General features: G+C 38.8%; 1 protein-coding gene across 1 annotated transcript; it reads left to right on the top strand.

The window, feature by feature from the left end:
• The first annotated feature begins 648 nt into the window (after positions 1–648).
• LOC136030809 (GATA zinc finger domain-containing protein 14-like) lies at positions 649–2,112 on the top strand. Its single transcript, XM_065709856.1, has one exon. It carries the CDS (start codon positions 649–651, stop codon positions 2,110–2,112), a length of 1,464 nt encoding a protein of 487 aa, XP_065565928.1.
• Positions 2,113–16,997: the final 14,885 nt, after the last annotated feature.

The raw sequence follows: 16,997 nt of genomic DNA on the forward strand, positions 1-16,997 counted from the left end.
CAACTACAATGGTGCGTAACTAGTAAAGCGCGTAACGACTTACGCGCAGGGGGGGGGGGGGCTTGGAGGGGGCGCGAAGCGCCCCCACCAACTAGTTGTTGGGGTGGCGCGATTTTAAGTTTCAGTGTTCAACAGTGCTTAAGAACCCCTCAAGAAAAATGGCGGGAAACCAAACAAAACACAGAATCCTATTTTTCCGAGTATTATACCGAGTATTATTCTATTCTTGGAGCAAAATAGAAGAATTTAACCAAACAAATCCACAGGGAGGGATTAAACCATATTGGGTGATTTTCATTCTTAATTAGGCGATATTTTTTTTTTCACCAGCCTGATGAAACTTGATGTTTCATCACTTGAATAAAACTTGAATACTTAGTCAAACGTCATTGACAAGATCGGTTGACAAATCACGTCATTATATTTTCTTGGTGCAGGTTTTTCTAAGATTATCTCGTAAAGTTTTCTGTAATACCAAAAGTTAAAAAGAGCAAAATGATTTAATTGTTTTTAGCTACAGATTTTGGTTTTCAGAGCTTTGATTAGTATAATAACAAAGAAAACACACTTACAGTTATTCAACATTTGGCCGTCATTTAACAATTACTCTTCATAAGACTCAATTCTTCTCTTTCAAAGCGTTTAAATATGGAATTTGAAGCAACTAGTATTTTGAAAGAAGCCAAAGGTGATGCCACTGATGTTTGTAGAGAATTGCCAGATACGGCAGGAGTACAAAGTGTCACTGAACAGGATATAAAAACTCTTGGCGAAGAAATAGCAGTTAATAACGTACATAATTGTGAGAATGATGACAAACAACGTAGCGACGTAAGCCAGTCTGTAACAAAAGATAGTGAAAACACAGAAATAGTAGTTAGTAACATACACAATTCTGAGAATGATGACAAACAACGCAACGCCGTAAGCCAGTCTGCAGCAAAAGATGGTGACAACACGGAAATAGCAGTTAATAACGTACACAATTCTGAAAATGATGACAAACAACGCAATGACTTAAGCCAGTCTGCAGCAAAAGATGGTCAAAACACAGAAAGAACCAAAAGGCGTAGACGTCGAAGGAGAAGGACGAATAATCCGACTTCGGTTGACTCTAATACAGATGAAGTACCCAATGAGACAGGTAAAAGTATCACAATAGTTGGTCAAGAGGCTGAAGATAGAAAAATAAGTGGATGTAATAACAAAAAGGAAAATGAAATTTCAGCTAAAAGAATCGATCCATTGGAGAAAGGCAAACAGAAAAATATCCCAAATCAGAAGATCAGCAATCAAGATCAGCATGATCAAGAACATCTAATGAAGACAAATCCTCGTAAAGATTTAGAAAGCTTTCTGGGAAAAAAGCGAAACTATCCTGAAAAGGTAAATAACCCTTACAGAGGCAGAGGTGGTACAAATAGTGAGAGCCAAGGGAGGGGGTACATACGCGGCATAAACAGAGGTAGAGATCAAGCCTTTCGCCCTAACAGTAATAGAGACAGTGAGTATGATGAGGTTAGAGGCAAGGGACGTTCGGACTTTAACAGAGGTAGAGGAATATCTAACTCTGAAAGAGGAAGGCCCGGCTTTAGCAGAGGTAGAGTGACGTCTCATTTTAACGGAGGTAGAGGAATGAATAATTTTAACCAAGTCCGGGGAAGGTCAGAGTTTAGCAGAAGCAACGAAAGAAAAGAATTCAACAGTGGCAATGGAAGGCCATATTTTAACAGAGGCAGAGGTAGAGGAAGTAGCTATGAGCCATATAAAGGCATTGCAAGTTACGTTAAAATTCATGCTGAATTCAAGGGAGATTCCTACGATACCAAATTGAATAGCTTCGCAGATAGAGGCAGAACAAATGGAGAATTCAATAGAGGAAGAGCAAATAGCTACAGTAGCAACGTAGGTAGCGAGAATGAGAGAGTGAGAGACAACTATAATAGAAGAGGTTCCCACACCGCCGATGTAAGAGATTCCTTTGTCAGGGGGAGAGGTACTGGAGACTTCAACAGAGGTAGAGGACGGCAATTTTTTCAAAGGGAAAGAGGAAGCAGCTATAATAGGATCGAAGAGCAGTTAGAACAATCCTCAGTTTTTATAGAAGACTAGCTTTTTTATGAGGACTAGTAACACCTAGTTAGTGGGGGTGCTTCGCGCCCCCTTAACCCCCCTCCCCGCGCGTAAGTCGTTACGCGCCTTATTAGTTACGCGCCATTGCAGTTGTGTCCCTGTGTCCCTCCCGTGAATATAGATATATCTATCTATATAAAAATAGGTTGTCTGTGGATGTGTCTGTCAGGTGACGTCATGTTTGTGTGTTGACTGATATCATGAAGTTAGTTGTAGTCATTTTTGTTATGACGTTGACGTCATTAAAGATATTTAAGACATGCGTTCACGTAGAAATCTATTAATGTTTAACTTTAAAATGACTGATGAACTTACAATGGCAACAGCCGAGGAAGATGCTCAAAGAGTCTATGCCAAAAAACTTGCTGCTGATAGAGAAAGTCAGAAAAGAAAGCGTGCCGAGGAATAAAAAGAACAGCAAGGAAACAGGCTTGAGGCTGATAGAGAAACAAAGAACAGAAAGCGTGCCGAGGAACTGCCAGAGCAACGCGAAAGAAGACTTGCTGCTAAAAGAGAAAGTGAAAAAAGAAGGCGTGCCGAGGAACTACCAGAGCACCATGAAACCAGACTTGCTGCTAAAAGAGAAAGTGAAAAAAGAAGGCGTGCCGATGAATCACAAGAACAGCAAGAAATAAGGCTTGCTTGTGGATAGAAAAAGTAAGAAAAGAAAGCGTGCTGAGGAATCAGAGCAACCTGAAAGTTATCGCCTGGCATTCAGGTACAGCCCAGTCGATGATTATAGCTTGAGTAGATGTGTTTAAATCGGGACTATGTCTAAAATTTGTCCCTATTGCAGGGCCTTGAAATTCAATGGTGAAACAATGGGAATGTGTTGTGCCTCAGGAAATGTTAAACTTCCTCTATTGGCTGCACCGCCAGAGCCATTGAAGACTTTCCTTACTGGAAATAAGTCAGAATCTAAGAGTTTTTTGTCACAAATCAGAAAATATAACTCATGTTTCCAAATGACGTCGTTTGGAGCCAAAATCAAAAATCCAGATTTTTGATTTTCATCTCATCCGATAATCATAAATTTTTACAATTGTACTTCATCAGTGATAGAAATTCTGAATTCAATGCACGTTGCGAAATTTCTCCCAACGTTGAAAGGACAATCGTTTCCCAATTGCAACATCTTTTCCACGAAAATAATAATTTAGTGTGTCTGTTCAAAACAGCCCTCGAAACGATGACTCTGGTCAAACATTTTTAGATCAATTGCTGGCAATTGGAAACGGAAAGCTCCCAGTAGACTCAATTTCAGGACGTATACAACTACCTGCTGAATTCTGTAATTTAGTGACGTCCAAAAATGAATTGATTGAAAAAGTATTTCCGAATATTCTAAGCAATTGTAAAAATAATAAATGGCTAAGTGAACGAGCGATTCTTGCACCCAAAATATAGACGTCCACGAAATCAACAATTTTGTTTTGACCAAGATTCGAGACCAGGCAGTCCTTTACAAGTCAGTCGACACAGTTTTGGAACCAAATAAGGCGTTTAATTATCCATCTGAATTTTTAAATTCCGTGGATCTTTCAGGGTTTCCACCACACGTGCTACAACTAAAAATAGGCGTACCAATAATACTGTTAAGAAATATCAACCCACCTAAGCTTTGCAATGGCACGCAACTTGCCGTAAAAAAAACCAATCGAAAACGTAATAGAGGCCACAATCTTGACAGTGCCTATTGAGGGTGAAGCTGTTTTTATTCCTCGCATTCCCATGATTCCAACGGATCTGCCTTTTCAATTTAAAAGATTGCAATTCCCAATTCGATTAATATTTGAAATCACCATCAACAAAGCTCAAGGTCAATCATTAGAAAAATACGGTATAGGTCTTAATACTGATTGTTTTTCCCATGGGCAATTGTACGTTGTATGTTTGAGGGTCGGTAAACCTGACAATCTATTTATATACAGCGACAATTTGACAGCGAAGAATGTTGTATATTCGCAAGTTTTACGCAGTTAATTTGTATTGTATCTATCTATCTATCTATCTATATAAAAACAAGTTGTGTGTATGCATGTTTGTTTGTTTGTAAAAAGAACATCTGCATGTGACGTCATTATTAGTACATAAGGCTTTGTATATGGATAGACAATGGGAAAGCCAAGAATGCTGTATATTCGCAATATTTACGTAGTTCAACAAACATATATAAATCTATCTATATTCATAGGTGATACACAGGGACACAACTACAATGGCGCGTAACTAATATGGCGCGTAACGACTTACGCGCGCGGGGGGGCTTGGAGGGGACGCGAAGCGCCCCCAACAACTAGGTGTTGGGATGGCACGAAGCGCAACCCCAACATCTAATCGACTGACGTCATTATAAGGATTGAGCTGTATGCCCTGTGTCCCTGTGTCCCGGTCATCATTTATATTCCCTGTGTCTCGGTCGTGATTTGTGTCCCGGTGTCCCAGTCTTTAATTTCTCTTTGAGTGTCCCGGTCGTCATTTATATTCCCTGTGTCCCGGTGTCGTAAGTCGTTATGCACCTTATAAGTTACGCGCCATTGTAGTTGTGTCCCTGTGTCCCGGTCATCATTTATATTCCCTGTGTCTCGGTCGTGATTTGTGTCACGGTGTCCCAGTCTGTAATTTCTCTTTGAGTGTCCCGGTTGTCATTTATATTCCCTGTGTCTCAGTCGTCATTATAAAAATTATATTCCCTGTGTCCCGGTCGTCATTTGTGTCCCGGTGTCCCAGTCTGTAAAAAACTAAAAAAGCTAAAAAAAAGGTAAAAAACTAAAAAAGAAAAAAAAACTAAAAATAACTAAAAAAGGTAAAAACTAAAAAAAAACTAAAAACTAATAAAAAAAACTAAAAAGGCAAAAAACTAAAAAAACTAAAAAAAAGGTAAAAACTAAAAACTAAAAAAGACAAAAAACTAAAAAGGAAAAGAACTGAAAAAAAGGAAGAAAAAAAACTAAAAAAAAATAATAAAAATTTATTATTTTTTAATGACGCTGGATCCGGGTGAGATTTAAAATAAAAGATCTGAGTTACGAGGTCCTTCTAAATATGAAGTTTCATTAAGATCCGATCACTCCTTCGTAAGTTAAAAATACGTCATTTTTTTCTAATTTTTCAGACCCCCCCCCCCCCCCCAAATAGAGCAGATCCGTTCCAATTATGTAAATCACATATTTAGGACTTCTGCTTAGTTTTTCCCACCAAGTTTCATCCCGATTCCTCCAATCTAAGCGTTTTCCATCGTTTTAGGTTTCCCTACCCCATACTTCCCCCAATGTCACCAGATCTGGTCGGGACTTAAAATAAGAGCTTTGAGACACGATATCCTCCTAAATATTGAATTTCATTGAGATCCAATCGCCCGTTCTTAAGTTAGGAATACCAAATTTTTTCTAATTTTCGGAATTAACCCCCCCCCCCAACTACCTCAAAGAGAGCAGATCTGTCCGGTTATGTAAATCATGTATCTAGGACTTGTGCTTATTTTTCCCACCAAGTTTCATCTCAATCCCTCCACTCCAAGTGTTTTCCAAATTTTAGGTTTCCCCCTCCCAACCCCCCCCCCCCCCCAATATCACCAGATCCGGTCAGGATATAAAATAAGAGCTCTGAGACACGATATCCTCCTAAATAGCAAATTTCATTGAGATCCGATCACCCGTTCGTAAGTTAAAAATACCTCATTTTTTATTTTTCAGAATTACCCCCCCCCCCCTAACTACCCCAAAGAGAGCGGATCCGTTCTGGTTATGTCAATCAGGTATCTAGGACTTATGCTTATTTTCCCCACCAAGCTTCATCCGGATCCCTCCACTCTAAGTGTTTTCCAAGATTTTACGTTTTCCCCTCCCAACTCCCCCCCCCCCCCCCATTATCACCAGATCCGGTTGAGATTTAAAATAACAGCTCCCAGACATGATATCATTCCCAACATCAAATTTCATTAAGATCCGTTCAACATTACTTAAGTTAAAAATACTTCAATTTTTCTAATTTTTTTCGAATTAACGGGCCCCCCACTTCCGCCCAGATGGCCAACTCGGGAAAACGACTATTTCTAACTTAATCTGGTTCAATCCCTAATACGCCTGCCAAATTTCATTGTCCTAGCTTACCTGGAAGTGCCTTAAGTAGCAAAACCGGGACCGACAGTCCGAAATACCGACAGACCGACAGAATTTACGATTGCTATGTGCCACATGGTTAATACCAAGTGCCATAAAAACAAAACAATCAAACACGCATCCCCAATCTTTCTGTAGCAATGCTCAGTAAGGATCAACACCGGAACCTTAGAAGTCAAGAAGCTTTATAAATCCGATTGCTTTTACTTACTATCTTTGCGTGTTATTGCAATCACATATATTTAACTAGCTGTTGAGGTGGCGCTTCGCGGCACCCCAACACCTAGTTGGTGGGGGTGCTTTGCGAACCGGTCGTCATTTGTGCACGTCCTGAAATTGAATCTACTGGGAGCTTTCCGTTTCCAATTGCCAGTAATTGATCTGAAAATGTTTGACCAGAGTCATCGTTTTGCAATCGGACACGCATATTTGTAGTTAATTTTAATGTTTTTACGTGTGCCCATAAATTAGAATTTTTCAGGCAAGCATTCATTTCGTCTGCATGGGTTGATCTAGGTATTATAGGTAATGTTTGCCTGAAATCTCCCGCAAGCAATATTAATGTGCTGCCAAAGGGTTTCGAATTCCCTCGCAAATCTTTCAAACATTGCATAAGTTTGCATTGCTGCAATACTTTACCCATCCCAGATGATTTGGAAATATCGCACGTAGGAGCTTCTGTAGAATGCAAATTCAGAGGCAATTTCAAAGCGGAATGAGCAGTTCTTCCACCAGGCAGCAACGTTGCGGCTATTCCGCACGACACAATTTTCCAACGCTATATCATTTTTTGATCGAGAATCAGTTTTATCACAAACGTTTTACCTGTACTTCGTGGCGCATCCAAAAAGAAAATTTCTCCAACGTTGTTATCGACACAATGCATTATCGTATGATAAATGTCTTTTTGTTCAGACGTTAACTTGGAAATGTTATTTTGTAGATACGACAATAGATCACTCATACTGTAACTTCTGTTCACGATCCAATTCTACACATGTCGAAATAGCAGCGGTACGATTAGGTGAAGGCATTCCCAAATCCTGAAGAGGTTTGTTTACCATACATACGCACAAATCTTCTATCATAACTAAAGTGTAGTTATAAATTTCTGATGTAAAATCAAAAGTCATATCTGACGTCTCTAACCGTTTTCGATGGAGTATATCTTCGGACATTTTTGAATTATTTTTTTCCCATAGCTCTGTAGGAGCTGATGGAGAGCATGTTGTTAGTATGATGCCAAACAATGCACAAATTTGACTTGGAGTTGACGTTTCGCACGCGTCATTGATGCAGTTATCCCAGTGTTGGTCATTCTCCAATAAATTCAGAGCTTGGCATGCACTACGGTAAGTGTCATGTATAGTACCGTTTACAGTTCTCAAATACTCAAAGGACGTCGGACCGGGTACATTCACCAAAAGCAGGCGTAGAAAGAAGCCTTCATGTTGATTGGGGTGAACGGTGTAGAGTCTTCCTATCGTGGTATCTTTGAAGATGGTAGTTTTGCCGTCGACTGACTTACCCTGTTTCTTGATAATATACCCTGTTTTTGATAATAATGGGGAATATGGAACAACCCACTGGTTATCTACTTCGATAGTGGTACCGTTACGCTTCTTTATTATTGCTCTTTTACCGCCATCTTCAGTAGATCTTCTTCTATATTGTGGGTAACCATCATTGCCAGTAATTGTGTTTGATACTAAAAGTCGAGGATATTGCTTTGTGCACCTTCCTTTGGCCATGCAAGGTGAATTTTCATTCAGTGCACCTCAAGGTCCATTAATCATATTTTTTACAATATCATATAACCCCTTATCGACATTTTCATCAGGTATTTCAGCGGAAATCACATCATCAATTTCGTTAGAACTAATTTTATAATGTAGCCAGATTAGTATATGTGCGTATGGCAATCCTCGTTTTTGCCATTCCACTGAGTACATCCAGCATCGCACTGACCTAAACAATTCAAGTTTTACTATGTAGTTTATCAGTGATTTCAACTTTTGCCAGAAGACACGGGCCGTAATGTCATGTCTATGAACCGCCGATTGTCCTTGAAGTAAAAGCTGCTGTATCTCGTCCCAAGATTGATTGCATGTAAATGTAATAAATAAATCTGGACGACCATAGAGACGAACATACGCAATAGCATCTTTAGCATATTCATACATATAACGGGGACTGCCAGCATATGACGAAGGTTAAATCATTAATCTTCCAACGTTTGTGGTATTACCGTCATTTATAACTGTATCTCGCAAATGAATGTATTGTTCAGAGCGGAGCTTGGTCTGATTCAGATGGATAAATGGCAAACGTTCTGATTCAATTTTTGCATATATATAAACGACATATTGGTTATACAATTGACGGCATTTTAAAATATAATTGTCTTTATCCTGCCGAATCTTTAGTCTATAGGAATAATAATGCATTGCAATGCATTTCTTATTCCTTTCTTTGTTAGTGGCTGGATTTATCAATTTAATATTAAAGTGATAGCCGTTGGCTCCATCCCAACAAATGATATTCTTACCAACTGATCGTTTCGCTTATGAAGAATAATATCTCGAGGTAAAAACTGATCACCGACCATAACAATTGCCACTTCGTCGATAGTTGGAGCATTGTATATACGCATATGTTGGCCAGGAGGCGTTTCGTCAGCGGAAATAATAATTTTATGCGTATCAGTAGGCATCAAATCGATGGCTGTTTTGAACGGACGCACTAAATTATTATTTTCGTGGAAAAGATTTTGCAATTGGGAAACGATTGTCCTTTCAACGTCGGGAGAAACTTCGCAACGTGCATTCAATTCAGAATTTCTATAAATGATGAAGTACAATTGTAAAAATCTATGATTCTCGCCTGAGAATGACAGTAAGGACCCTGCTGTATGATAAATTTGCCCTTTTACTTTGAAAGTAGGCATAAATTAATCTGGATTTTTGATTTGGGCACCAAACGACGTCATTTGGAAACATGAGTTATCTTTTCTGATCTGTAATAAAAAAAAGCTTAAATTCTGACGTAGTTCCAGTAAGCAAAGTCTTCAATGGCTCTGGTGGTGCAGCCAGTAGAGGAAGTTTAACTTTACCTGAGGCGCAACACATTCCCATTGTTTTACCATTAAATTTCAAGGCCTTGCAATAGGGACAAATTTTAGACATAGTCCCGATTTGAACAGATCTACTCAAGCTATAATCATCGAATGGGCTGTACCTGAATGCTAGGCGAAAATTTTCTGGTTGCTCTTGTGATTCCTCGGCACGCTTTTTTTTGGTGATTTCTCTTTGAGACGCAAGCCTAATTTCACGCTGTTGTTGTGATTCCTCAGCTTTTGCGTTGCTCTGGTTGTTCCTCGGCACGCTTTCTGTTCTTACTTTCTCTATCAGTCGCAAGCCTGTTTTCTTGCTGTTCTTGTTATTCCTCGGCACGCTTTCTTTTCTTACTTTCTCTATCAGGAGCAAGTTTTTTGGCATAGACTCTTTGAGCAGCTTCCTCGGCTGTTGCCATTGTAGGTTCTTCAGTCATTTTACAATCAAACATTTTTTCGTGAACGAATGACTTAAATACCTTTATTGACATCATCGTCATAACAAACATGACGACAAATAACTTTATGACGACATGACGTGATGAAATGACGTCACTGTAAAAGTTCTGGTTGAATTTTTGCATACATATCAACGACGTATTGGTGAAACAAGTGACGGCATTTTAAAATATAATTGTCTTCATCCTGCTGAATCATTAGTCTATAGGAATAATAATGTATTGCACTGCATTTCTTATTCATTTCTTTGGTAGTGGCTGGATTTATCAATTTAATATTAAAGTGATAGCCGTCGGCTCCATCCCAAAAAATGATAGGATATTGTAGGTTATCGTAGCATCGATGAGTTTCAGCAATTCTTACCAACCGAGCGTTTCGCTTATGAAGAATAATATGTCGAGGTAAAAACTGATCACCGACCATAACGATTGCCACTTCGTCGATAGTTGGAGCGTTGTATCTACGCACATGTTGAACAGGAGGCGTTTTGTCAGCTGATATAACAATTTTATGCATATCAGTAGGCATCAAATCGACGGCTGTTTTGAACAGACGCACTAAATTATTATTTTCGTGGAAAAGATGTTGCAATTGGGAAACGATTGTCCTTTCAACGTTGGGAGAAATTTCGCAACGTGCATTCAATTCAGAATTTCTATCACTGATGAATTACAATTTTAAAAATTTATGATTCTCGCCTGAGAATGGTAGAAGGAACCCTGCTCTATGATAAATTTGCCCTTTTACTTTGAAAGTAGACATAAATATCTGGATTTTCGATTTGGGCTCCGACGTTTTTTGGAAACATGAGTTATATTTTCTGATTTGTGACAAAAAACGCTTAGATTCTGACGTAGTTCCAGTAAGGAAAGTCTTCAATGGCTCTGGTGGTGCAGCCAATAGAGGAAGTCTAACTTTTCCTGAGGCGCAACACATTCCCATTGTTTCACCATTAAATTTCATGGCCTTGCAATAGGGACAAATTTTAGACATAGTCCCAATTTGAACAGATCTACTCAAGCTATAATCATCGACTGGGCTGTACCTGAATGCTAGGCAAAAATTTTCAGGTTGCTCTTGTGATTCCTCGGCACGCTTTCTTTTGGTGATTTCTCTTTGAGACGCAAGCCTAATTTCACGCTGTTGTTGTGATTCCTCGGCTTTCGCGTTGCTCTGGTAGTTTCTCGGCACGCTTTCTTTTCTTACTTTCTCTATCAGCCGCAATCCTGTTTTCTTGCTGTTCTTGTGATTCCTCGGCACGCTTTCTTTTCTTACCTTCTCTATTAGCAGCAAGTTTTTTGGCATAGACTCTTTGAGCAGCTTCCTCGGCTGTTGCCATTGTAGGTTTTTCAGTCATTTTACAATTAAACATTTTTCCGTGAACGAATGTCTTAAATACCTTTATTGACGTCATCGTCATAACAAACATGACGACAACTAGCTTCATGATGACATGACATGATGACATGACGTCACTCGACAGACACACAGACAACTTATTTTTATATATACTAGCTGTTGGGGTGGCGCTTCGCACCACCCAAACACCTAGTTAAATATATATATATATATATATATATATATATATATATATATATATATATATATATATATATATATATATATATATATATAAATATATATATTATTAATATATAATAGAGCCTGTGAATATAGATAGATTTATATATGTGTTTCAAACTATGTAAAAATTGGAAATATACAACATTCTTGGCTTTCCCATTGTCTGTGCATATACAAAGCCGTATGTACTAATAATGACGTCATATGCAAACGCTCTTTTTACAAATAAACAAACATGCATACACACAACTCGTTTTTATATAGATAGATAGATAGATAGATGCAATACAAATTAACTGCGTAAAACTTACGAATATACAACATTCTTCGCTGTCCAATTGTCGCTGCATGTAAATAGATTGTCAGGTTTACCGACCCTCGAACATGCAACGTATAATTTTCCATGGGAAAAAAAATCAGTATTAAGATCTATACCACATTTTTCTAATGATTGACCTTGAGCTTTGTTAATGGTGATTGCAAATACTAATCGAATTGGGAATTGCAATCTTTTAAATTGAAAAGGCAGATCCGTTGGAATCATGGGAATGCGAGGAATAAAAACAGCCTCACCCTCAAAAGGCACTGTCAAGATTGTGGCCTCTATTAGGTTTTCCATTGTTTTGTTTGTTTTTTTACGGCAAGTCGCGTGCCATTGCAAAGCTTAGGTGGGTTGATATTTCTTAAAAGTATTATTGGTACGCCTATTTTTAGTTGTAGCACGTGTGGTAGAAACCCTGAAAGATCTATGGAATTTAAAAATTCAGATGGATAATTAACCGCTTCATTTGGTTCCAAAACTGTGTCGACTGACTTGTAAAGGACTGCCTGGTCTCGAATCTTGGTCAAAACAATATTGTTGATTTCGTGGACGTCTATATTTTTGGGTGCGAGAATCGCTCTTTCACTAAGCCATTTATTATTTTTATAATTTTTTAGAATATTCGGAAATACTTTTTCAATCAATTCATTTTTGGACGTCACTAAATTGCAGAAATCAGCAGGTAGTTGTATACGTCCTGAAATTGAGTCTACTGGGAGCTTTCCGTTTCCAATTGCCAGCAATTGATCTGAAAATGTTTGACCAGAGTCATCGTTTTGCAATCGGACACGCATATTTGTAGTTAATTTTAATATTTTTACGTGTGCCCATAAATTAGAATTTTTCAGGCAAGCATTCATTTCGTCTGCAGGAGTTGATCTAGGTATTATAGGTAATGTTTGCCTGAAAACTCCCGCAAGCAATATTAATGTGCTGCCAAAGGGTTTCGACTTCCCTCTCAAATCTTTCAAGCATTGATCCAGAGCCTCCAGCGATTTTTTGTGTGCCATTGTGCACTCATCCCAAATAATAAGTTTGCATTGCTGCAATACTTTACCCATCCCAGATGATTTGGAAATATTGCATGTGGGAGTTTCTGTAGAATGCAAATTCAGAGGCAATTTCAAAGCGGAATGAGCAGTTCTTCCACCAGGCAGCAATGTTGCGGCTAATCCGGACGACGCAATTGCCAACGCTATATCATTTTTTGATCGAATTGATGCCAGAATCAGTTTTATCACAAACGTTTTACCAGTACCTCCTGACGCATCCAAAAAGAAAATTTCTCCAACGTTGTTATCGACACAATGCATTATCGTATCATAAATGTCTTTTTGTTCCGACGTCAACTTGGAAATGTTATTTTGTACATACGACAATAGATCACTCGTACTGTAACTTTGTTCACGATCCAATTCTACACATGTCGAAACAGCAGCGATACGGTTAGGTGAAGGCATTCCCAAATCCTGAAGAGGTTTGTTTGCCATACGTACGCACAAATCTTCTATAATAACTAAAGTGTAGTTATAAATTTCTGATGTAAAATCAAAAGTCATATCTGACGTCTCTAACTGTTTTCGATGGAGTATATCTTCGGACATTTTTGACTTATATTTTTCCCATAACTTTGTAGAAGCTGATGGAGAGCAAGTTGTTAAAATGATGCCAAACAATGCACGAATTTGACTTGCGGTTGACGTTTTGCACGCTTAATGATGCAGTTATCCCAGTGTTGGTCATTCTCCAATAAATTCAGAGCTTGGCATGCACTACGGTATGTTTCTATATAGTACCGTTTACAGTTATCAAATACTCAAAGGATGTCGGACCGGGTACATTCACCAAAAGCAGGCGTAGAAAGAAGCATTCATGTCGATTGGGGTGAACGGTGTAGAGTCTTCCTATCCTGGTATCTTTGAAGATGGTAGGTTGGCCGTTGACTGACTTACCCTGTTTTTGACGTTCAAATACTTTATTTTTAGTATTCCACGTGTAATACGAAGGCACTTCAGTATACAGCAGTTTTTTTGCGAAACAATCATTTTTGCAAAGCGAAAAAAAGCTGTTAATGTTGTATCCGGTGGATTCAGGGCTCTTTGTTGCACGTTGGTTTCCGTGAAATAAACAGGTTGACCATTCTGTAAATGTACCGCTAAGTGAACAACAGCTGCACTACGTTCATGTATCGGAATGAAAGAATTCGCCAAACAGCTTCATTACTGCTTGTGAATCTTCTAGCCTGATATTGTACTATTTCGTCGATACCTTTGATTACGGACTGCAAGCCAAAAACTGCCATGTCACTGCCTTTGTTGACGTATTTACATATGTCTTTGATTGCCTTTACGGAGTTACAGTATTCAACGTTTATGTCTGCATTAAATGTTTTTGATAATAATGGGGAATATGGAACAACCCACTGGTTTTCTACTTCGATCGTGGTACCGTTACGCTTCTTTATTATTGCTCTTTTACCGCCATCTTCAGTAGATCTTCTTCTATATTGTGGGTAACCATCATTGCCAGTAATTGTGTTTGATACTAAAAGTCGAGGATATTGCTTTGTGCACCTTCCTTTGGCCATGCAAGATGAATTTTCGTTCAGGTATTTCAGCGGAAATCAGGTATTTCAGCGAAAATCACATCATCAATTTCGTTCGAAGTAATTTTTTTATGTAGCCAGATTAGTATAGGTGCGTGTGGCAAACCTCGTTTTTGCCATTCCACTGAGTACATCCAGCATCGCACTGATCCAAACACTTCAAGTTTTACTATGTAGTTTATCAGTGATTTCAACTTTTGCCGGAAGACACGGGCCGTAATGTCATGCCTATGAACCGCCGATTGTCCTTGAAGTAAAAGCTGCAGTATCTCGTCCCAAGATTGATTACATGTAAATGTAATAAATAAATCTGGACGACCATAGAGACGAACATACGCAATAGCATCTTGAGCATATTCATGCATATGACGGGGACTGCCAGCATAAGACGAAGGTAAAATTGTTAATCTTCCAACGTTTGTGGTATTACCGTCATTTATAACTGCATCTCACAAATGAGTTTATTGTTCAGAGCTGAGCTTGGTCTGATTCAGGCGGATATATAGCAAACGGTCTGATTCAATTTTAGCCTACATATCAACGACAAATTGGTGAAACAATTCACGGCATTTTAAAATATAATTTTCTTCATCCTGCCGAATCAATAGTCTATAGGAATAATAATGCATTGCACTGCATTTCTTATTCATTTCTTTGTTAGTGGCTTGATTCATCAATTTAATATTAAAGTGATAGCCGTCGGCTCCATCCCAAAAAATGATAGGATATTGTAGGGCATCGTAGCATCGATGAGTTTCAGAAATTCTTAACAACTGAGCGTTTCGCTTATGAAGAATAATATCTCGAGGTAAAAACTGATCACCGACCATAACGATTGCCACTTCGTCGATAGTTGGAAAGTTGTATCTACGCACATGTTGGCCAGGAGGCGTTTTGTCAGCTGATATAACAATTTTATGCATATCAGTAGGCATCAAATCGATGGCTGTTTTGAACAGACGCACTAAATTATTATTTTCGTGGAAAGGATGTTGCAATTGGGAAACGATTGTCCTTTCAACGTCGGGAGAAATTTCGCAACGTGCTTTCAATTCAGAATTTCTATCACTGATGAAGTACAATTATAAAATTTATAATTCTCGCCTGAGGATGGTAGAAGGGACCCTGCTCTATGAAAAATTTGCCCTTTTACTTTGAAAGTAGACATAAATATCTGGATTTTCGATTTGGGTTCCGACGTTTTTTGGAAACATGAGTTATATTTTCTGATTTGTGACAAAAAACGCTTAGATTCGGACGTAGTTCCAGTAAGGAAAGTCTTCAATGGCTCTGGTGGTGCAGCCAATAGAGGAAGCTTAACTTTTCCTGAGGCGCAACACATTCCCATTGTTTCACCATTAAATTTCAAGGCCTTGCAATAGGGACAAATTTTAGACATAGTCCCAATTTGAACAGATCTACTCAAGCTATAATCATCGACTGGGCTGTACCTGAATGCTAGGCAAAAATTTTCAGGTTGCTCTTGTGATTCCTCGGTACGCTTTCTTTTGGTGATTTCTCTTTGAGACGCAAGCCTAATTTCACGCTGTTGTTGTGATTCCTCGGCTTTCGCGTTGCTCTGGTAGTTTCTCGGCACGCTTTCTTTCTTACTTTCTCTATCAGCCGCAAGCCTGTTTTCTTGCTGTTCTTGTGATTCCTCGGCACGCTTTTTTTTCTTACTTTCTCTATAAGCAGCAAGTTTTTTGGCATAGACTCTTTGAGCAGCTTCCTCGGCTGTTGCCATTGTAGGTTCTTCAGTCATTTTACAATTAAACATTTTTCCGTGAACGAATGTCTTAAATACCTTTATTGACGTCTTTATTGATACCTTTATTGATTCTGACGTAGTTCCAGTAAGGAAAGTCTTCAATGGCTCTGGTGGTGCAGCCAATAGAGGAAGTTTAACTTTTCCTGAGGCGCAACATATTCCCATTGTTTCACCATTGAATTTCAAGGCCTTGCAATAGGGACAAATTTTAGACATTGTCCCGATTTGAACACATCTACTCAAGCTATAATCATCGACTGGGCTGTACCTGAATGCCAGGCGATAACTTTCAGGTTGCTCTGATTCCTCGGCACGCTTTCTTTTCTTACTTTCTCTATCAGCAGCAAGCCTGATTTCTTGCTGTTCTTGTGATTCCTCGGCACGCTTTCTTTTCTTACTTTCTCTATCAGCAGCAAGCCTGATTTCTTGCTGTTCTTGTGATTCCTCGGCACGCCTACTTTTTTCACTTTTTCTTTTAGCAGCAAGTCTGCTTTCGCGTTGCTCTGGTAGTTCCTCGGCACGCTTTCTGTTCTTTCTTTCTCTATCAGCCTCAAGCCTGTTTCCTTGCTGTTCTTTTGATTCCTCGGCACGCTTTCTGTTCTTTCTTTCTCTATCAGTCTCAAGCCTGTTTCCTTGCTGTTCTTTTGATTCCTCGGCACGCTTTCTTTTCTGACTTTCTCTATCAGCAGCAAGTTTTTTGGCATAGACTCTTTGAGCATCTTCATCGGCTTTTGCCATTGTAAGTTCATCAGTCATTTTAAAGTTAAATATTAATAGATTTCTACGTGAACGCATGTCTTAAATATCTTTAATGACGTCAAAGTCATAGCAAAAATGACGACAACTAACTTCATGATTAAATATCTTTAATGACGTCACCATCATAGCAAAAA

Source organism: Artemia franciscana, chromosome 9 (genome assembly GCF_032884065.1).
Source record: "Artemia franciscana chromosome 9, ASM3288406v1, whole genome shotgun sequence".
NCBI lineage: Eukaryota > Metazoa > Arthropoda > Branchiopoda > Anostraca > Artemiidae > Artemia > Artemia franciscana.